We start from the raw sequence: 23518 nt of genomic DNA, 5'->3' as shown, positions 1-23518 counted from the left end.
AGTTAGGTTTTCACGCAGCAAATTCAATTTGGGTTGCTCTCGTACAAGTTGTATGTGCATGAGACATTTTTGAGAGAAAATGACTTGCGTGCGTTTATATTAGGTTGGCTTGATACGTATATGGCCGCTTAGCGGGTGCTAAGCTCATGCCCACCCATGATCATTATATTTGGCAATGGTAGACGACAGGGTGGGTGTGGGGAAACTCTTATTCGTATTGACAATATGAGCATATGAACGTGTACCAACGAAAGATATTGTATTTGGAGCATAAGTTGACGAATTATTAGTTGGCAACAAAGAGTAGTCAGCTTTGTTGTTAGCTCTATGCTTGAAACTATCAAGAGCGACATTCAAAGAATCCCGCAGTATTTTTACTTCAGCAGTGTGAGAAGTAATCATATTGTCTTTTTCAAGTATGTTACTATGGATGTTTTGAAGGGCCGAATTCATATTTGCAGATTGCAAAACTAATTTGTTATTAAGTGATTTAAGATCATCCACCAAATTATACACACGACCATTAGGGCTGATCAGATTCAACACGCCGTCTACAGACCACAACCACAATGAAGCAAAGCTTGACGACAACCGTAGCCAAGCATTGGCTTCTTGATTACTTTGAAAGCGGCAGCCACCAATATAAATTACAGCAAACAGTTGCAAAAAATTTAGAAAAAATATTATTTATGTTTAAAAAATGTGTAAAAGAATGATTTTAGCTTTTATTATCTTTTATTTACTTCTATTTTAGTTTTTATTGACGAAATAAAAAGGACGCCACTCACTGTAATTTCCCAAAAATAGAATTAGGCTTAATCTGGCTACAACAGCTTTCGTGATTGATTGTCGTGCTGCTCTGTTGCACCTAAAATAACGACGCTCATAAGAACATGTGAAAAATAATATGGCAGATGTGGCGGCTACACCGCCGTCGTGAATGTAGTCAGCCCTATTGTCGGCTTGAAGAGATGCCATCAACTTAAACAAAGATTTTAAAGACACTTGTTGGTTATCTACATTTCTAAGAGAAATGTCACTATGCTTCGTAGATTCATCGGACTTCGGTGTCAGGGAACTCTTAGCATTGGATACAGAAGAATTACCGATATCACCACTAATGGCAGTAGATGATTTCTCCTTTGCGATAGGTGGAGGAGGTGAACGGAAGGAATTCCGACGCTGAGCGGCACAAGTTTTGCAAAAAAAAACATTTCTCAGAACTTTGCAAAAATTCGATATCAGCCGGACGAATACCAACACAACTCGCGTGAAAGAGTTCGCTGCACTTTGCACACTCCAATTTCTGCACTTTCGGTTGATTTCTATCAACCCTATGGCCGCAAACACAGGGCATTATTGTTGTTTACAATAGAAATTATTTATTGTTTTATAACATAGAATTAATTTATTGTTTTATAACAATATAAAGAGCAATATCTCATAATGTTAGGTAGCATCAAACTGTTGCAAAATGCAATTATAAAAAGTAAATTTCTTATTAGAATTATACAGTTTATAAAAAGAAATTAGGAGAGAAGACAAAACACCCCCGAACGACTCAGCGACAGAACTTTACATGATAATTTCATTTTTTTGCGTAAACATTACCATGTTAATTGAAGAGTTAAACCTGTAGACCATATACCCTTGGTAAAAAGCATCGAGCAGGAAATACTCGAATATTTTTTGTAAAGGTATCAATACTACTCACTCAGTAATGTTGATGTTGTTATTGTTGTAGCGATAAGGACACTCCTCGGAAGCCTTCGGGAGTGCTATCAATGTCGATGGTCCTTCGCCGGATGCAGATCCGGTACATTCCGGTACCAAGCCCGCCCATCTTGGGAACGATTTGTTATGACCACATGCGACCTTCCAGGCCATTTTGCCCTCCCACCACCTACATTCATGAGGAGTTCGGGGTCGCCAGAACCTCGGTTGTTAATGAAACAGGATTCGGCACGGATAGGTGAGGTTGACAATTGGGTTTGGAGAAGCTATATATTACGCTGGCAACATAAAGGGGCTGCGTTACACAACCCCTTGAACTTATTTGGTATTTTAGTCGCCTCTTACGACAGGCATACCTACCGCGGGTATATTCTAACCCCCTAATCCGCTGGGGGTTCACTCAGTAATCGTGTCGTTTTATAACTATATATCCATTTTATATGTAAATTAACTACTTACACACAAAACGGTTCGTATCCTTCTTGGAGGCCACAGGTAGTAAAAAACTTGAGTGAGTCGACATCCTGACCATATATTAATCTCGCTTTTTGTCCAACACCCAGAGTGCAGGCGGGTACAAATCCTACCCCTTCAGCTGTTACATCCGCAAAAGTAGTCTCGCCACCTAAAGCATCCATCAAAAGCTCACCGTTCAGTGAAAAACCTGTGTTATTGGAGGAATTACAATAAAAATAAAGTATTATTACAACAAGTAATAAAGATATGCAGATGTGTATAGTCCAGAGATTTAAACAAAAACATTAAATTTAGTAAAACACATTGCCAAGATTATGCGTTGGAATTTCTTTCAATATTTGATTAAGCACTTCACTGAAAGTCTTTTCACCACTTTTTTGTAAATACATACTCAGAACATATCTTCAAAGGCTTATTTGTTTAGTAGTTTGTAATCAAATATTGAGAAACCCAGCTATAAATGAAACAAAAAAAAACAGAAAAGCAACCATGCTGCTATATTATTTCATGAAGGTTAGGTTAGGTTGTGTACCTATTTTTGAATTCATATGTGCTGACAAAAGTCTTGGATTCTACATATATACATATGTTAGTTCATTTATACAGCTTTTTTTTTATTAGTTTTAACAAAAATTACAACAATGTACATATGTAATGGGCAAATCCCAAAATAAGGTCCACCCCGAACCGAAAGTTAAAAGTGGTCAGTGTTTATTCCTATCATCAAGGAGTAAAGGTTACATATGTGTATGATGTGGAAATAAAATAGTTTATTAATTCCCATAATCCTAAACAGAGAAATATGAAGAAATCCTTTATCGGTTTTGCTATTTAGAATCGTTATCTCCCGCTCTTTCCGGCACTAGCACACGAGTACGTCATGGAAACAGACTCTTAGTGCCTACCACCTTGTGCACCGTTTGAATATATATAACTGCGACATCTGTCCAAATGCAGTTCCTGCCTTGGACGGTGCCACTTTCCTAGATGTTCTGGTCTCAGCGACGGCAACCATCCGACAGGTTTCATGGCGCCTTGTTGCATGGCCACAAACCGTATAACAAGGACGCCACAGAATACTGCAGTTAAACTGTAATGGGTTAACTGGGAAGATCACGGAGATAGTTGATTTTAAGAAGCCGCACAAGGTCCGCATTCCTGCGATCAAGAGACTAAACTCACAGCAAGATCTGCTTTGCAGACCTGCTCTAGGTATAAGGTCCACAGACAAATCGCAAGAGCGGAAATGGAGGCGGTCATCGCGATTTTAATACTCACCATGATCTGTGGAATTCTGATCTACCGGCGGAAAGCAGGGGTGAGATGCTGGTTGACAAAATAGAATAAGCGGCGTTCTGCACGCTAAACGGGAATGCTCCCACACGTATGGTAGGAAGCTGTCGTAGTTCGCCAGACATTTCCATCGTGAGCGCAGGACTTGTTAACTGCGTCAACTGGCAGCCGATGGTAATATTGTCATTCGGCCACCTACTCATACTTCTTTCGGTCGAGCCATCAGACGAATTTATCACTACTGAAAAACGCACTTTCATCAACTTCAAAAAATAAAAGTGAGAAAACTACGAAATATATACAGATAATCGCTTTGCTGCCCTCCCAATGATTCCCGTCACGCTCGCCTGCTTTCCGCAAGATCATTGAATCAGCGTCGGCTTGTTTTATTCCCGCTTCAAGACTCACGAACATCCGGCCACACATTCCAGCGAAGGCCGCAACTCTAGCGAGAGAAAATAACTCTATAAGACGGCACGACCCTGGCGAGCCCAAAATAAAAGACATAAATAAACTCATCAGACAGCTTGTGAATAAACACAAGCGGGCGAAATGGGAGAAGCGCTTAAAGAATTGTAACTTCTCTGCCGGTGTGGCTAAGCTATGTTCTACAGTAAAGTCGAACCCGACTAAACGCAACCACAAAATTTCCATCACCTTAGGCGACAAAGTGCTGTTGTATGCGAAAAAATACGTGAGCGCTCTCGGCCGACAATATGTAATGCATTCTACGGTTGAAAAAGCATATCTTCAACCTCTTCTTGCCCACTTTCGTTATCACCGAAAAATGGAAAATGGCCAGGGTGATACCGCACCTAGAGCATGGGAAACCAGCCAACATAGGAGCATCTTATCGGCCGATATCTCTCCAATCGCCAGTAGCCAAGACACTTGAAGCCATTCTGCTTCCCTATTTCACTGCAAATTTGTGTCTTGCCAATCATATGCATGCCTTTCGAAAACTACATAGCACTACCACTGTGCAAAAACTATTAATTGTGGATTGAATCAAAAACCCCACCAGAGAACAGTGCCCGTAGGGTTAGAGTTACAAAAAGCTTTTGCTACAGTCAACTAAAGCACGTTACAGCAAGTCTTGAAAGGGTCCTCCCTTCCTCCAAGCCTCAAAAGATGGATCGCATATTATCCGTCTGGTCGGCAAGCATCGATGCAACTCGCCACCAGAAGGAGTCACCATTATATCCTACGCCGATGACTGCATGATAATGGCCACAGGCCCACCCTGATCTCTCCAGTTTTTTAGCCTCGCGAAACCTGACTTTGTCACCGGGTGTGACGTTCGATGAGGACCTACATTTTGGCGAACATGCTTCCGCAATTGTATCTAAAATTCAGAGCTGTGATAAAGTCCTCAAATCTCCTGCCGGCAGCATTTGGGGTAAAGACAAAGAAACGCTCAGTACCATTTACAAAGCAATTGGTAGGCCGATTGTATGATACGCGTCCCGGATATGGTCGCCAAGCCTAATGGTTACTCACTGGAAGAAAATACCGGCCTGCCAAAACACTGCCCTCAGAACCGCACCTACACAGTGAGGCGAGAATACCCCCCATCAGGGAGTGAAATAAAATGCTGAACAAATAGTGTCTGTTGAATACCCAGAAACCTGGGCACCTCAACAGACATCTGAATAAAAGGCTCCTCCTCACAGTGACTTAAGAAGTCGTATCCGCAAGCATTATGTGAAAAAAGGGCACCTGAGAACACAGCCGTATGAAGACAAAAACATAAAAGATCTTCAGTTATTTTCAAAAAAGGCGCTGGACCTCGATGCCAGGATTCCCCGACGAACCCAGTTCTTAAAGATAAATAGCCTGAAGTCGCAGAAGAAGAAACCACTATCCCTAGGGAGACGCGTGTCACTCTAGCTCAACTTCGATCAGGATACTGTAAAAGGTTAAACTCTTAACTATCCAGAATCAACCCCGACGTACATAACGTATGTGCTGATTGCAATGTGTTCCCACACGACACCAACCATCTCTTTAATTGCAATGTGGATTTTCCCTACAAATTGGCCGGACGGGACCTACATGTTTTAAGCCGACTCCGAACGGCATCTGCAAGGCAGATGGGTTTTCACTGAGAGCTTTTCATGGCAGAAATACACCCGGAGCGCTTGCCAAACACTGCCGAGGGGCGACCCCGCTTAGAAAAATTTTCTTCTAATTTAAAAACCTTATTTCTAAAATTTTGATGTTGCTTTGCCCGGGGTGCGAACCCAGGGCATACGGTGTGGTAGGCGGAGCACGCTACCATCACACCACGGTGGCCGCCAAACAAAAAACAACTGGTACGTTAAAAAATGCCGCGTTGCAACTGAAAGAAAAGGCGCTGCCTACAGAGCTACGTTAAAAGCGAGTGCGACAAAAGAAGTGTGTGACCGCTACCGCGAGTTGAAAAGAGAAGCGAGACGCCTTTTAAGGAAGAAAAAAGCACAGGCAGAAAGGCGTGAGTGCGAGGAGCTTGAGCTGCTAGGCACCATGGATGACGAACCCGATCCCGCAATCGATGATGATGGAATAAATGTGCACCACTCGATTATGACGAAGTCAGAATAGCAATAACCACATTAAAAAAAAAAAAACAAAGCCGCGGGGCTGATTGATTGCCTGCGGAGCTATTAAAATACGGCGGCGGGGAGTTGGTAAGGCGCATGCATCAGCTTCTTTGCAAAATATGGTTGGACTAGTGCATGCCCGACGATTGGCATGACGGTTGTTTTTTGCCCAGTATACAAGAAAGGGGAACAGTGTTGACATTTTATCTTTTTTCAAGCTAGATTAAGCCAAGTATTTGGTTTTATTTATTTTTTACTTATAAATATGGGCAAGTCTGGGTTTTTGACATGACAATCTCATGCATCTAAACCTGCATAAAAAGGAGCATAAGCAGCGGATTAAATATTATAGTGTTTGGATAGCACTATCTAGAATGCTTCAGTTAGAATAAATTTTTTAACACTTGCGAAAGTACATAGACAAAACTTAGCGAAGATAAGGGGAAAATTCACATACCTAAAATGAGGGCTGAAGGTGAAAGAAGACCGTATGCTCGTAGATTTACGAAACCTGAAATATCTTCTGAAAACGCTGGCTATGAGCTAATATAAGAAAAGAAGACCGTATGCTCGTAGATTTACGAAACCTGAAATATCTTCTGAAAACGCTGGCTATGAGCTAATATAAGGGTAACGGACTTGACATTCTGGAGGCGACAATTTTTCCTCAATGAATTACACTATATGATCAAAAACCTCTTTTTCAAACATCTGCTGGCATATAACTTTCCACCAGTTTATTGTTGGACGCATTCTGATATCATTCAAATGATTACAGTTAATAGGCAATTAAATAAAGACTAAAAACATGAAAAAAAATAAAATAAAAAAACATTTTAGTTAAACGGTTTTATTGAAAACAATACTTACATTAAGTAATAATAATACTAAAAGCTAGAAAATAATTATGTAGGTCCTAGGTACTAGTCATCACACCTTCATAAAACTAGGGCGTTGATCAGAGAATTAAATAAAAGCATTGGACGCGTGTGTAGTTGGTGTTTGGACAGGCCTGTATTTTCTTCCAGTGAGTAACCTTTAGGCTGGGTGCCATTAATGGGGGTGTTGCGTTTTGCACACACCAGCGCCACCCCAAAGCGTCGACTCGTAGGTGCTTAGCAGCCTCCCCCCGGAAGCCTCCTCGTCGTGACACCTGGTAACGCTTCGGCGGCGAATTCGAGCGGCGAACTCTTTCCCACGCCACAAAACCTATTTCCTGTCTTTTTCCTATACCGGCCCATACCCTATCCCACCACCCTAAGCCAAGGTATTGAGGTACCCGTGCTGAGCGCTGAATGGCCAGCGGGTGGATATTGAGTAGCTGGTATCGAACGGTCCCCTCCGATGCCCGGGCAAGGTTGGAGGTATAAGTCCCTTCTCTACGCATGCCGGCTCTGCGGACGAGTTACCAACCCTTTCCGTGCATACTCGTGGGACCAAACTAATAATAACGGAAACAAACACAAAAAAGAAAACAACGACACGGACGACAATATGACCAAGACTCAAACGACAACGACGTCACGGAAGGTAACAAGGACGGAATCTAGGACGGCGGTAGGGGACGGCAAAACTGACGGTCCTAGACTCGGAGATGGGGACTCCATGGATATGGAGTTCCTATATTCAAGTCAAGAGACTGTCCATCCCAGGGATGCGGAGGACCGGGTTACTTTCCAAGCGGTGGTGGACGAATACAGGGCGTACTTAGAAGCCGAAACAGGACCACCACTGGTAAAAGGAAGCGGTCTCTGGAAGAGGCCCCTACAACCTCCAAGAGGAGCAAAATTACCGGTGATAACGCCTCTACATCAGCCGTAACGCTGGGAGGGGCGAAAACATTCTCAGAAATGGTTCGGAGTAACCTACAAGTGGATGCGACCACCAACAGCGGCAAGTTCGTCCTGGATAAGTGGGGGGAGCTAGAGGCAAGGCTGTCTGAGATGGTCATTGACTTTGTCATGGCCAACCCAGAGGGTTATCTCCCCTCCTTCGACTCGACGGAGATTGTTCGCGGTTACCGGATGGTAAAGTGCGAGGACCAGCAGTCCAAGGACTTCTTGCGTGTTGGCCCTAGGGGAGGTCTGGAAGGGCTTAAGGATTAAGCTCATTCCGGCCGCCGACATACCAAAAAGACCCAAGCTCGGGTGTGGATCCCGAGAATGAAAATCGACAGCGGGAAGCTGTTGAAGTATTTGCGGGCTCACAACCGCGATGTGCTTATGGAGGACCGGGTAGTCATCAAGGCAGAGGAATCGCGACGGAACAGCCTCTCTTTCGTGTTCCTCATATCAAAGGACAGCATTACTCCGCTTGAAAAAGCGGACTTCACCATTCGTTTTGGCGTCCGGCGCGCCAAGGTGAAAATCCTCCGGTCCCCTCAGGAGGAGGAGGAAGAACCGAATGAGGTCGACGATGCTAACAAGCGCCTGGAGGACTTGCAGCTCGCCGACCAAGAACCTGACCCCAATAGTTCCAACGGGTCTAAAGGTTGTCCAACTTAACCTTCAGCACTCTAGGCTGGCCTCGGACAACCTTGCCGTCTTCCTGCTGGAGGAAGACGTTGATATAGCTCTTGTTCAGGAAATTGCTCTCAATAAAAGGATATTCTACGTCTTACAAGCGCGAGGAAGGTAAGCCTAGGACATGCGTTTTGGTAAAATCTAACTACAATGCTCTTCTTGTTTTTTTCGGGTAGACAGCAGGAGGGTATCAGATAGTCAGTCGTTTTCTGACCACAGGAGGATACTATTCAATATCTGCCTTAATGTAGAAACTCTTATTTCCTATCGTAATCCAAGGAGGACCAATTGGCGAAGGTTCGTCAAGGTGGTAGGAAATAAGCTAGGTAGGCATTCGGCACAGGAAATTTCATCAGTAGGGGAACTTGATGCTAACAGTAGCAAGCTGGGGGAGGCCTTAGGGTCTGCCCTCCGGATAGTTTGTCCAATCAGTTTTAGTAAAAAGTTATACCCCCCCTGATGGAATTCCAACCTTTTTATGCTCAGGAAAGAGATCGCAAATTATTCAACCTAAGCCGGTTAAATGGAAACTGGGAACCGTATAAAGATAGTTTCAGGTGCTACAAAAAAGCTAGAAGGCAAAGACGGAATGCTGGAAAGAATTTAGCTCTTCTATCGAATCATTTACAGAATCTTCGAGAATTGGTAAAATTCTCTCGAAGGAGTAATCCTGCCCATCCTTCTTGAGGAGAGAAGATGGATCATGGACAGGGAGCTCCACTGAAACAGTGGAGCTGCTGGTAAAAACGCACTTTCCAGGCTGTAGTTCCAGCCAAATGGAACCGAGGGAGTATACAGGGGTAATACCCTCCCTCTGGTTAATAAATGAACTTATAACGGAAAAAAAGATAGAATGGGCTATCAACAGTTTTTCGTCATACAAATCCCCAGGGCCGGATGGTATTTTCCCAGCGATGCTACAAAAAACTCGCTGTCTGGTGATACCCTGGATGGAACGCATCTTTAAAGCCTGCATTCGACTTAATCATGTGCCCCTGAATTGGAGAAGTACCAAAGGTAAATAAGAGGGGGCATGAAAAGCCGAAGGATTTCAGACCCATCAGTCTTTCGTCGTTTGTTCTAAAAACGTTTGAAAGACTACTGGACGTCCACATTCGCGGTAGGCCGCTCAACGGAGACTGCTTTACATGAAGTGGTCCACAAGGTTGAGTCGTCCTTCGAAAACAAACAATTTACCTTGGCTGCATTCTTGGACATAGAGGGAGCTTTCAATAATGTCCGGCTGGAATCAATAGAAGGATCCCTTCATGTACTCGGTATAGAGGACCCTATCGTAAACAGGATATGGAAGGCTCTGCGGTCCAGAATGATAAGCGCTAAACTGGGGGCTAGTGAGGTCACGGCATACCCGTGGAAAGGGACCCCTCAGGTGCGGGACCTTGCCCTGGCTTTGCGTTATAGACAACATACTTCGTTAACTCAACAGGGATGGAGTTAAAGTGGTGGCCTACGCGGATGACGTAGTAATACTGGTATCTGGTCTGTGTCTCAATGTGATTAGTGGAATCTTGCAGGGATCACTGAGGAAGCTGAGCAGTTGGGCGGAGACCGCCGGACTAAGCGTTAACCCTTCAAAGACCGAACTAGTGCTCTTCACTACTAGGACGAAAATCCCATTTTTTAACCTTTCCACTCTTGATGGCGAGGAGTTGCGTCTTTCTGATAGGACCAAATACCTAGGAGTCTTTTTAACACCAAAACTTAACTGGAGGCTTAACACAGAGCACAGAGTCAAACGAGTATACGGCGCTATGTATGCCTGCAAAGGAATGCTAGGTAAAAATGGGGTCTGAGGCCAGACCTCATCGCATGGAAGTATAAGGCAGTTATTCGACCAATTCTGGCATATGGGGCACTCGTATGGTGGAAGGCGGTAGAGGTGAAATACATAATTAACATGCCAGGAAAGTTCTGCCTGCTGAGCGATCACGGGGGCAATTAGGTCGTACCCCTCGGAAGCTTTAAACGTGATATGCAATGTTCCACCGGTAGATCTCTTTATCAAGGAAACGGCATCTCAAGAGGCCCTAAGGCTTCGGGAATTGGGCCTTTGGAGGGAACGTGCATACGGGCACGGCCGTATCCTGCTCAATATTAACGATTCCCGCACTTTGTCAAAAATGGACTACATATGTCCAAGGAAAGTATTCGACACAAACTACACAATTCTCTTCCCCACAAATAAACATTGGAAAGATGAGGGGATCACTCACAGATTCGATATCTAAGTTTTCACGGATGGTTCTAAAATGGCTTGCGGAGTGGGAGCGGGAGTATTTGCGACTGTCGCGTCAACATCCTTATGTATGCGGCTTCCTGACTCCGCAAGTTTGTTTCAAGCTGAGATTTTCGCTATCCAAGAGGTGTGTAAAGCGTTAATGGATATCAATGCTAACGGTAACAGGGTGGCCATTTTCTCCGATAGCCAGGCGGCTCTTGGGGCCCTCGGGTCAGAGACGATATCATCAAACCTGGCTGGGCAGTTTAGGGAGAGCGCCATGATTCTGGCGAGCCGGCAAATCGTTACCCTGATATGGGTGCCGGGGCATCGAAATATACAGGGTAACGAGATGGCGGATGAGTTGGCAGGGCATGGAGCGGCTCTTAATGTCTCAGGAGCGAAGGTGGTCCTTGCACCCCTGGGACTCATCAAGGGTCGCATCTCCCAGCACTGGTTGAGTGAGGCCAACAATAGGTGGAATCGGCTGCGGACCTGTAGAGTTTCTAAGAGCATGTGGCCATCATATAACGAAAAACAATCGGCAGCTGTCCTTAAGATGAACAGAAGGGATATATCCAGAGTAGTTGCGGTGCTCACGGGGTATTGCACAATTGGGGGACATGCGGCATGGATGGGACTGGAACACAATACCTCCTGTCGCAGCTGCAAGCGTCCGGAGGCGGAGGAAACGGTTGAGCATCTGCTGTGCGAATGCCCAGCACACTGTCGAAGCTGAATAAAGTTTCTTGGAAAGCCTTTTTTCGAAAGCCTCCCAGAACTCAAAAATGTTAGGCCGGGAGAGGTTCTCAAATTTATAAACTCCACGGGATGGATATAGCGGGACGGGCTTTCCCTGAGGCACGCGAAAATGTTTATTAGTCTTCCTACAACACCCTTTCATTGGTTAATTTACGAGTTTGTGGTTTCAAAACGGCGCATGAGCGCTAATTGGAGTCAATTGGGACTCGCCACTACAACCAACTAACCAACCAACCAACCAACCTTTAGGCTCGGTAACCATATCGGGGAGGCAGAGTATGCAACAGGTCGCCCAATTCCTTTGTAAGTGGTAATGAGCGTACAATTGCGGAAGCATGTTCGCCAAAATGTAGATCCCGATCGAACGTCACAGCCAGTATTTTTTGGTGTAGGACATTCGATAGTGTATTGCCCTTATTTCTATCAATAGATGATACAGATGGAAAGGATAATGATTCTTCAATGAGTAACTAGAAAAGAGATACGGATACTGCTATGTCTAAATCATGCCTAGCGACGTCAACGCAAGATTGGCACAGGAAGGGATCTTGCGCATAGAAAATTTAAATTTGTATTTACTAAAAATCATCTCATGTAAAAGCTTAAAGATATATGTATCACTTGATCAATAAAAATAACAGCAAGGAGTTTCAAGGCCGCCGTGGTGTGATGGTGTGTGCTTCGCCCACCAAACCAATGGAACTGGACTCAAGACCCGGGCAAATCTTAGAAAACAAGTTTTTTCAATTATAAGAAAGTTTTTCTAAGAACTAATATCATTAATAAATGTAAAACAGAAATGGAAACGGACCTATCAAGAAGATTTTTGATTTGTTTTTGATTTTGTTATTAACAAAGCTGCACTGGAGCTTTCCAGCAACTAAATATTAGTAATAAGCAAAATATATGCATCCTTGCTAAAATTAGAGTGTTAATAAAAGAGCACAGATATTTTTAAATTTCATTTAATTTGAGAAAAACCATTTGTTAGTATAACAATCGAAAATTCCGCAAGTCATGCTTCGGGATTTCCGGTTCAATAGACATACATATGCCTTTACTAATTTAATCTCAACGAAACGTATATTTCGGGAAAATATTTTCTTCTGTCACATATTTAAAAAATAAATTGTTTAATGTGAATACAAATTAAAGCAGTAATTAAACTGGATGTGGGTCTTTTTTTTTATATATAGCGAGGATTTCTGTGCTCATTTCCATAAAATAATTATCAAAACGAAACGTCAGCTACATGAAGTTTAAGTGAATATAAAGTTATGTAGAGGGTATATTTTTTATATATGTTTATAATTGTTTAGTAACTATTAAAAGCTGGACATGGGCACAAAATAATAATTCCTTACTGATTGTATGATCGGCGAGATCTAAAAATACGCCGACAATATCACCAGGCCCACATTGTTTACCAAATGATTCACAGGTGCCACCAGAAACTTTTTCTTCCTAATTTATTTAAAGGTTAATGAATACAAATATTTTATTAATTTTATAGAAATAAAGCACAACCAAAAAAAAAAATCATAATAAATGTAGTTAACATAATTTGTTGTTCTTTTTTTTTTTTACGAACGTTCCTATTTGTAACCTTTATTACTAAGAGTATTTGGGAAAATGTTATGTGTTGAGTAAAGTTGAGTTGAAATGCATGGTAATTAATAATGAACAAAACAGCAAAATACAAAAACGATTAATTGAACTATACGACACATTTTTATTATCCTTACTTATGGTTCGCTCCAAAGCATCGATAAAACAACCAATAACATCGCCTGCCTCATATCGAACACCGAAGTGTTCCGCGGCCCCACCGTGCATCTTAGTTACCTAAAATGTGTTTTCATATACATAGATTTACATACATATCTGTGACTTTTTGTAATAATTGCTTAAATAATTATGCAAATCTAGATACACAGGATGTTTATTGGAAATACAACCATACATGCAATTATTATATGTTGATAGAACAATCGAGATACATTTACATACATATATCAGGGTAGCAGTTTATTACTGTTTAAATGTATTTTAAATTAGTGAAATGACATAACTGATAAGCAGATGTACCCGATGTACGTGTTTTCTTAGTCCTGTGAGTTAAAAATTCTTTATTACGGGTAAAAAACATATTGTGAGCATACTGTACTAGCAATATATTACAGTATTTCCCGCTTATATGCACCTCGGTTATAAGCACTACAAAATAGTAAAAAAGTTCTCCTATTTCAACGTACACAAAAAATCACGATATAAGCACCCCGCTTATAAGCATTTCCCGCTTAAAGGCACCGATTTTTCTCTAAAGTTTTGTAATTTTCCCGCTTATAAGCACTGAATAAAAAAATTCTATTTTAAATCTTCTCATACACGAATTTATTTGAATTCTAACTAAATTTGCTGTTTATTAATTTATCGATTCTATGCATTCCTGCCTGCTACGGAGAATCTACTGACGAACATATAATCGCAGAATCCTTCCCAGGAGAAAGTTCGTTAAATTGAACATTCTTTGGACTGAAATGACTTTTTTAAAAATAATTTGTGCATGCATCATATGCAGTACTTATATGTAAGTACAGATATAGAACCCAATGAATGATACAAAATTCAGTATAACTGTTAATGTATTGATCTTTGTACACTTGAAATTATTTGTTTTAAATAAATTAATTCTCAGTTGTCCCTTTTTTATATTGTTTGTGTTAGAGTCACAGGAAATTGTGGATTTCAATATAAACACAGTTAGTGCTTATAAGCGGGATTTGGATATAAGCACAGTCAGTGCTTATAAGCGGGCTTTCTATATAAGCAGTCCCCGCTAATAAGCACGGATTTTCGTGCATTTTCTACGGTGCTTTTATACGGGAAGCACTGTAAATTAGACTGGGTCGATTTATTAACCCATATCGCGCCATCGATTTTTCGATAGGATTTGGGCTCAGGAAAAAAAGTTCCACTACGCATACCCAAAAAAATAATTTTCGAGCCTGCGAAAAAAAAAAATGGCGAAAGGTTAAATTTTTCGACCAAAACACTCCCCAAAACCCATTTTGACGTAAGAAAGAGAGTTTATGAACTAATTCTGGTATGCACTTTTGAAAAAAGTTTTGAGAAAGAGCGTTTTCAAACTTGCGGGCAAGTTCATTATCATCATCGCGATATCTGACGCCAATTGGGAGCACCAAGAGAGGTCAAGTCTTTCTCATCGTCCATTCGCATAACATGCTGTGCTATCGTCATATCTGCATAAAGCTCATGCAGCTCATAATTATACATCCCTCGATACTCGCCTCGTAGCACTTGTTGGAAAGAGTTACTCTCCGTTTTATTTTTAAGCTTTGTTGTTAACGCAGTTTCTCAAAAAGACGAAATCCTGCACAGTCTCGAATTTACATCCGTCAACAGTAACGTGGCTGCCAAGGCGCGAGTGCAACGATTCTTTCTTGGATGGCAGAAAGTACTTCGTCTTGTACTCATTTACAGCAAGACCCACTTTTTTGCTTCTTTATCTAATCCTGTGAAGGTAGAACTCAGAGAGAGTTTTTTAATAATATCAATACAATAGATTGTACCAGGCCCGACGAGTGGGAAGGGGGAATGGGGGATTCCCCCGGGGCCCGGGCTTTCTCAGGGACCTACGATTTAGAGGTACTAAGATAATTTTTTTTTTAATTCAGGAGAGTCTTTAGTTGTTCTATGTGTAAATTGTAAACCGATTTCAAAAGCAACGAATTTTGATAATGATTTTTTGCCTGGGCCTTCGAACAGTGAAGAGGCAATAAAAACATCAAACAAAAATGTATGTTTACGTGAATCCGAAATCGTAAAGTTTTCGTGGTAACACTGAGAAGGTTCATCTTTAAAAAGGTCTTCCAACAATACCACCAACTCTGAATCAAAGTCGGGATTATTTAAACGACTTCAATATCGGTACCGTGAATAATGAGTTTTTGCGATATGAAGAAGTTCACGAAATAATTCCTCGAGGTCATCAAAAGTATCCTATTATTTTTCCACGTGATTGTCGAGGCATTTCCTACCTCGTTGTTAAACAGAATCTTGCCAAATGGAGAGAAAGTGGAGCGTGACTGGTTAGTGTGTAGTGCCAGTAGCAATGCTTTTCATTGCCTACCATGTCGTCTGTTCAGCACCAATACTTTAAATCGACCTAAAATTTGTTGTGCGGATATTCGAAATTCGAGGTATGGAAAAAGCTATACAATAAACTGCCATCACACGAAAATACTCAAGATCACATTAAATGTTATATTCATCTTTAAAAAATCTAATTCAAAAAGAGGCTACAATTGATACACTTATCAATGAACAACTAATCACTGAAGCTCAAAAGTGGAAAGAAATTTTATATAATATTTTGGACACTATGTTATTTTTGGATGAAAGAGGCCTAGCCTTCAAAGGGAATGTATATATTTTGGTGAACGAAACGATGGACATTTTTTGGGCATCTAATATCTCATAAGCCCTTATGATCCGATACTTAGAGATCATTTGGAAAAAGTTAGGATTTCAGAACAGCAGCACAAACGTTTATAAGTTCACTATCTTCCCCCAGACATTCAGAACGAGTTTATAGAAATTCGTGGAAACTACGTGAGGGAAACTATATTAGATCAAGGCAAGAAAGCCAGGTATTTTGCTATCATCGTTGACGTTATGCCTGGTGCTAGTCACGTTGACTACGTTCATTTTGCGCTAACTCTATTTCAATTCGAAAGCAACAAATTTTACAATTCAAGAACGGTATTTGGCTTTCGTGAGTTGTAGCCAAAAAACTGGTCAGAAAATTGCTGATCTAATTTGCCATACTCTACGTAAACATGACATCCCATTAACAGTGCACAAGTGTACGATAACGGCGCCAATATGAAAGGAGCTTACAACGGATCACTACGTCACATTCTCGACAAAAACTCGAATTCTGATTACTCGCCTTGTGCAACCCACAGTCACAATTTATGTGATGTTGATGCTGCAGAATGTTGTACGGCTGCAATTACTTTCTACGGAGTTGTACAAAATTGTTTTACTATTTTCAGCAGCAGTCCACAACGATAGGGCATCCTCAAAAAAAAATGTACCGAGCTCTCTCCATATTCTTTCAGACAAAAGCCAAATTTGACTGCGCAAGCATACGGAGATGTTACCGGCATTCTTAAGTACATCAATAAGTTTGAATATATCTTGCTGTCCTCAATTTGGTTCAAAATACTTGTTGTTCTTGTTGTTGTTGTAGCACTGTTTCGCCCCACCTAATAACTGCGACCGATCACAAATTGTCATCAATATCCTCTATCGGGAGTCCAAGGAAACTTGCTGTTTCGACAGGGGTGGACCATAATGAAAGGGGTGTTAGAGGCGTTGGTTCCACATTATAATTAAAGAGATGGTTGGTGTCATGTGGGGACACTTTGCAAGCGGGGCATACATTTTGTATGTCGGGGTTGATTCTGGATATGTAAGAGTTTAACCTGTTACAGCATCTAGAACGAAGTTGAGCCAGAGTGACTCGCGTTTCCCTGGGGAGTATGCGTTCCTCTTCCGCAAGTTTTGGGTACTGTTCCCTGAGTACTAGATTCACCGGGCAATTCCCGGCATAAAGGTCCGACGCCTGTTTGTGGAGTTCACCAAGGACCTGCTTGTGTTTTTTTGCTTCATACGCCTGAGTTCTCAGGTGCCGTATTTCCTCAAAATGCTTACTGAGATGACTCCTTAAGTTCCTAGGCGGTGTTGGCTCGTCAATCAGATGTCTGTAGGGATGCCCAGGTTTCTAGGTATTCAACAGGAACTGTTTGGTTAGCATCTCATTTCTCTACCTGATGGGGAGTATTCTCGCCTCTTTATGTAGATGGTGTTCTGGGGACATAAGAATACAGCCCGTGGCGGTTCTGAGCGCAGTATTTTGGCTGACCTGTAGCTTCTTCCAGTGGGTAGTTTTTAGGCTTGGCGACCATATGGGGGACGCGTAGCACGCAAACGGCTGGCCAATTGCTTTGTATGTGGTAATGAGCGTTTCTTTGTCTTTTCCCCAAGTACTGTCAGCAAGGGATTTGAGGATTTTATTACAAATCTGGATTTTCGGAACAATTGCGGCTGCATGCTTACCAAAATGTAGATCCTGATCAAACGTCACATCCAAGATTTTGGGGTGTAGGACAGTCGGTGGCGTAGTGCCATCGACATGGATGTTCAAAATGGTCGACATTTGGGACGTCCATGTTGCAAACAAGGTCGCGGAGGATTTAGTCGGTGATAATGCACGAGATCAGGGAGGTAGCCGTTTATTCTGTTGCAAAGATCATCGATCTGTGGGCCTGGGCCTGGGCCTGTGGCCATTATTGTGCAGCATCGTCGTAGGAAACGATAGTAACTCCTTCTCGTGGCGAAGGTAGCTTAGATATGTAGAAATTAAACAAAAGTGGGGATGGGACACCACCCTGTGGCACCCCTTGCTTAATTCTTCTTGGTTTTGATGTTTCATTTATAAATTGCACCGATGCCTGCCCACCACCAGATAATTTCCGGTCCACCTTTTCAGACCCTTCCGGGTCTTGCAGTAACGTGCCATGGTTGACCGTAACAAAATCTTTTGATAGGTCTAGCGCAACGAGTACTGTTCTATGGTGGGGTTTTGATTTAAACCGCAATTTATTTGGGTTCTGATGGTATTTAGCGCGATGGTGGTGCTATGGAATTTTCTGAAGTCATGCTGATGACAGCCTAGCTGCAAATTTGCCTTGAAGTTGGGGAGCAAAATGGCTTCAAGCGTCTTGGCTACTAGCGATAGGAGAGATATCGGGCGATATGACCCTCCTATGTTATCTGGTTTCCCAGGCTTTCGTAGCCGGACCACCTTGGCCATTTTCCACTTTTCGGGTATGACGGTGGAAAGAGACAGGTTGAAGACATGTGCTAAATATTTGAAACCGTCTTTCCCTAGGCCTTTAAGCATCGGCATGGCTATGCCGTCTGGGCCCACTGCTTTGGATGGTTTAGCATGACCGATGGCATCCTCAACCTCTTTGGCGGTGATGGTAAATGGTGACGCGCTGAGCTTATGTTTACGTGCGTGTCTGTTGGCCCTTCGTCTATTTTTGTCGACGGTAGAATGCATTATGTATTGTCGGCAGAAAGCGCTCGCGCATTTTTTCGCATCCGACAGCACTTTGTCGCCAAAGGCGATGGGAACTTTGTCATTGTGCCTAAACGGATTCGATAGGGACTTTACAGTGGACCAAAATTTACCTACACAGGCAGAGAGGTAACAACCTCTTAGGTGCTCCTCCCATTTCGCCCGCTTGTGTTCATCCACAAGCAATCTGATGCATTGGCTTATATCCCTTATTTGGGGGTCGCAGGGTTCGAGCTGTCTTATAAGGTAACGTTCTCTCGCTAAACTTGCGGCCTCTGCCGGGAAGTGGGGCCGAATTTCGGGAATTCTACCGGCGGGAATGAAACGATCCGAGGCGGATTCAGTGACCTTGCGCAAAGCACGCTCCCCTTGGCGGGCATAAGTTGGGATAGGGAGGGTAGCAAAGCGGTTGTCTGTAAAGGATTTGTATTCGTCCCACTTTCCTTTTTTAAAGTTAATGAAAGTGCATTTTCCTTCAACGATGAAGTGGGCGGGACGCTCGAGCGAAATAAGTATAGGCAGGTGGTTGGATACCAATGTTACCATAGGCTGCCAGTTGACGCAGTCTACGAGTTCTGCGCTCACGATTGAAATATCCGGCGAACTGTGACAGCTTCCTATCATACGTGTGGGGGCGTCTCCGTTTATAGTGCAGAACGTTGTTTCTTCTATTTGATCCGCTAACATCTCACCCCTACTGTCCACCCGCAAATTTGAATGCCATAGATCGTGATGGGCATTGAAATCGCCTAGGATATTGCGATTGTTTCCAGTGAGTACGCCGCTGATATCAGGGCGGTATCCACTGGGGCAGCAGGTGACAGGAGGGATGTAGATGTTGATGATTTCTAGATTTGCATCGCCCGACCGGACAGATAATCCTTGAAGTTCTAAGATACTGTCCCTGCGGTCGATGTCGGGATCAAACATATGATATTGCACAGTGTGGTGTACGATAAACGCGAGGCCACCTCCATTTCCGCTCTCGCGATCTTTTCTGTGGACATTATATCCAGAAAAGGTCTGCAATGTAGATCTTGCTGTGAGTTTAGTCTCTTGAATCGCAGCAATGCGGATGTTGTGCCGCTTCATGAAGTCGACCGTGATCTTCCCAGTTAATCCATTACAGTTTAACTGCAGAATTCTGAAGTACATAGGGGGAGACGTCGTCACTCTTGGAGTAAGTGACGACACCTGCGTTGTGGAAGGCCAGAGCCCGATTGCTGTTAAGGCCCTGGGACTAGACGTCATTGGGTAGGCATTGGGGTACCCGGTGTATTTGGGTATGCGGGCTGGCAACATGTCGCAATGAAACCTGTCGGGGGGTTGCCGTCGCGGAGACCAGAACTTCTAGGAAAGTGGCACCGTCCATGGCAGGAGCTGCATTGGGCGGATGTCGCAAACGTATATATTCTGTGCTGGCAAACGGTGCAAAGGGAGGTAGGGACTAAGAGTCTGTTTCCCTGACTTGCACAATTGCTGCCGGAAAAGAGGGGAGAAGAAGACGGGGCAGGGGCTGATGCTCGGCATTGCTCCCGACTCCACTACGGATATTGTAGGTATGAGTGGGATCAGCCGTGTGAGTTGGTGGCTCCGTGGGGCGCAAGCAACAGCGGGTACTTGTTGTGGCTTGCTGAGCAGCGGGGCTGCTGGAAGGTAGCGGGGGGCGCTAAGGCGCAGACTACGGGACGTCATAGGACGTGAACAGCAAGGAGCCACAAAAGATTTATAGAAGTTACGTGGACGTCTGGTTTTGAGGTCTAGCCCAGAACAACCTGTCCGATGCAACAATCCCTTACACGAGACACACTGACAAGAGTATTACCGTCCTAAAAAGATTCTTTTCCGGCAGATGCAGCAAAACCATTTCTCAGGGCCGGGATCAGGAGACGGACCCGGATTGGGTTCGATACCTTCCCGGAGCAAGAGAATATGGAGCAGTCCCGCTGCAAGGAGCTGCTGGGAGGATGACAGTTTGTGGGAGGGACGCAACAAATTAAATGGGGTTACACTGAAATGGCAGTCCTTGGTCGGGAAAAATCCCGAGTCGCGCCGGTACATAGAACCGACGGCCTTGGGAATACTGACTACCATTAATGAAAGAAACGAAGTCCTCCAAGCTATGCCTTATTAGCTGATTGGAAGTTCATCAAGAACCAATGGGAAACAATTTTAAACGAATGCAAAACAGTTGCTATTCAATTGAACATCTCGCCAAAGTTTCCGGACATTCGAAAGAGAAAACCCAAAAGCGTTCTGAAGATAATTTAAATGAGATGATTATGAATGTATCAGAGTCTGATTTTAAAAACAATACATTCCTGGTGATCGTTGATTCGGTAATCACTGGCATTACTGAACGATGAAGAAATTTGAGAGAGACGTTTTCCTTTTTGTGGCAATTTGAAGACATGGATGAAACTACGGTTCGGGCGAGCGCAGCAAAATTTGTCGAAAAATACAAGTCGGACATTTCTCAAAGCTTAGAATGCGAAATAATTCACTTGAAACACATTTACGAAGCAAATTTGGTAAAGATCTGTCACCATTGGAATTGGTAAATGCCATATACATATGTTCAAAATCTGTATCCGACTTTCCACACATTTGTGTTTCTTTACGTATCTTTTGCACTATATCTGTCACTGTAGCTAGTGCAGAACGTTCAGCGTCCTTTAAAGAATCAAAAACTTTCATAGATCGTGTTCATCTCAAGTGCGAGTTTCATAACTTTCCACGCTTTGTGTTGAATCCGTTTTGACAAGACAGTTAAATTATGATATTATTATAAAAAAATTTTCAGCGAAAAAAGCAAGAAAAGCCACTCTTTGATATACGAACTTTCTATATTGAATAATTAAAATTTATAATCATCATTAAATTTATCAGAAATGTATTAAAATTATACCAAATAACTAGAAAAGATTATTTGAAACAATATGTGGATGTTAAAAGAGAATTTTATTTCCACGTTACAATAAAATATTATAAGTAGTAAATATTCTGTGTTAATTTTATTGTCAGCTCTTAGTCCAAAAATCATTTAGTTGATGTGACAAAAATTTTTTTTGATGTAATCCATCAATAATGATTCATGAATGAGACGTCATTAATTCAAGTTAATCAAATGTATTAGGGGATTTTTTATAGGGGGCCCGTAAATTGTTTAGTCCCGGGCCCGGATTTTCTCTCTGCGGCCCTGGATTGTACCATCCTGATTTATTTCTGCTGCTAGAATTATCTTCTCCGGCATTATGTCAAAGAAATCCCACGAAAGCATGTCGCGTTGTCTGAAGCTGGGTGGCATGGTGACATGCGCTCATTCGACAATATTTTGCATAGAAGTTGACGCATGCCCTTTACCAACTCTTCGTCTCCGTGTTTGAACAGCTCGACGGGTATACCGTCATTACGTTGTCTCTTGTGATACTTTTGTCAGTATAATGCCATCATCGGCGGTAGAGGTATGGGGTTCGTCTTCTCGAAATATTCCCTCCACAGTTTAAGCACACTCTGTAAGTCAATTGCCAGATCGCCATTATCGTTGCTGCAGAAATCTGCCTCGGTCTTGAAACATTCCGTCGTCCGCCGGATATTTGGGCATTAGTCCTATCAGGCAATATCTGAAGCACGCGACATTCCTCACCGTACCAGTTGTCTTTGAGGGTTTGCTGGAGACTGTTAGTGTCAGCAGCGGTGGTACGTAATGAGAGAGATATATGCTCGCAGTACTAGGTCACATTTTCAGGCCGAGTGGAGTAGACATCAGCTGTCTGTTTCGTGTGCAGCTTTTCGACGGCAAACTTTCCTTGTGCCATTGCGCACACTTAATTAACTTTAGGTGCGCAATTACCAATCACTTGCAGTATATCATATTAAGACCGGGTTATCCAGTGCGAGTTTAAGCTCCAGTTAAATTTGACTAGATTTTAACCTTGCCACATTGTTCGATAACATGAAATTTTGTTGCTCATCCCAGCATAAGCGTCCGAAGTCAACTTTAACTGGAGTTTAAACTTGCACTGGAAAACCCGGTCTTAATATGATATACTGCATGTGATTCGGTAGCAAAAGTGCGACCTTAAATATCGATTAACGGTAAATTTCATTTTGTTTCATGCCTATGTTCGCTCCGTACGACCAAAAACATGTTTTTTCTTAAATAGAGCCAAGGCAATATAACAACAAAGCAAACTTTGTTTATGAAAAAGGTTTACAAAATGTTTATTTCGAGTTTCAAAGTTTCGTATGTTCGCCATTACAGAATTCGGTTTTTTTATAACTTATCTATTTGTTCAATGAGTGATATACTGCTGTGAAGGTATTCCCTCAGGGCACAACTCGTCCCAGAAGCCATCAACCGATCTCTCTATGTTCAGTACTTATCGTCGTTTTCCTAAAACCGGCACCCTTTATTCCAGCCTTATACTAAAAAAGTTAAGATTAATGTAAGAATATATTTAGATGTTATTCATGAGTCACTAAATGTGTAAATAAATTACCTATATTTTAGTATTGTAAGTCGAAAATAAGACATTAATTGTTCAAACTCAAGGGACATATCTTGAGCTTTTTTTTTCATATACGGGCGATTCTCCGCGAGATCTCAATTTTACTAACCCAAAATTTTGGAAAAAAATAATCGATTTTCAAATATTTTCAATCATTTTTCTATGAGTTTTTATAGCTAAAAAACCTTCCCAAAGTGGACGAGCTACAGCTATTAATTTCTGTT

At 42.4% G+C, this 23518-nt stretch overlaps 1 protein-coding gene across 23 annotated transcripts in view; it reads right to left on the bottom strand.

Moving 5' to 3' along the window:
* Window positions 1-23518, bottom strand: part of RyR (Ryanodine receptor) — a 1962175-nt gene that overhangs the window by 900917 nt on the left and 1037740 nt on the right. For 14 of the 23 annotated variants that reach the window (XM_067773071.1, XM_067773069.1, XM_067773078.1 and 11 more), the window contains exons 14-15: window positions 12974-13073; window positions 2194-2398 (exon numbers count right to left, since the gene is read on the bottom strand). The exons of 1 other annotated variant lie outside the window; for it this stretch is intronic. In XM_067773071.1, coding sequence (XP_067629172.1) covers window positions 2194-2398; window positions 12974-13073 — 305 coding nt within the window. Of the gene's footprint in view, window positions 1-2193; window positions 2399-12973; window positions 13074-13354; window positions 13455-23518 lie in introns of all 23 variants that reach the window. 8 more of the 23 variants (XM_067773075.1, XM_067773079.1, XM_067773080.1 and 5 more) reach the window with 1 other exon arrangement.

The sequence above is a fragment of the Eurosta solidaginis genome, chromosome 3, assembly GCF_040869045.1.
Source record: "Eurosta solidaginis isolate ZX-2024a chromosome 3, ASM4086904v1, whole genome shotgun sequence".
Lineage (NCBI taxonomy): Eukaryota > Metazoa > Arthropoda > Insecta > Diptera > Tephritidae > Eurosta > Eurosta solidaginis.
The sequence above is the reverse complement of the archived record's forward strand: the minus strand, read 5'-3'. Positions and strand labels throughout refer to the sequence as shown.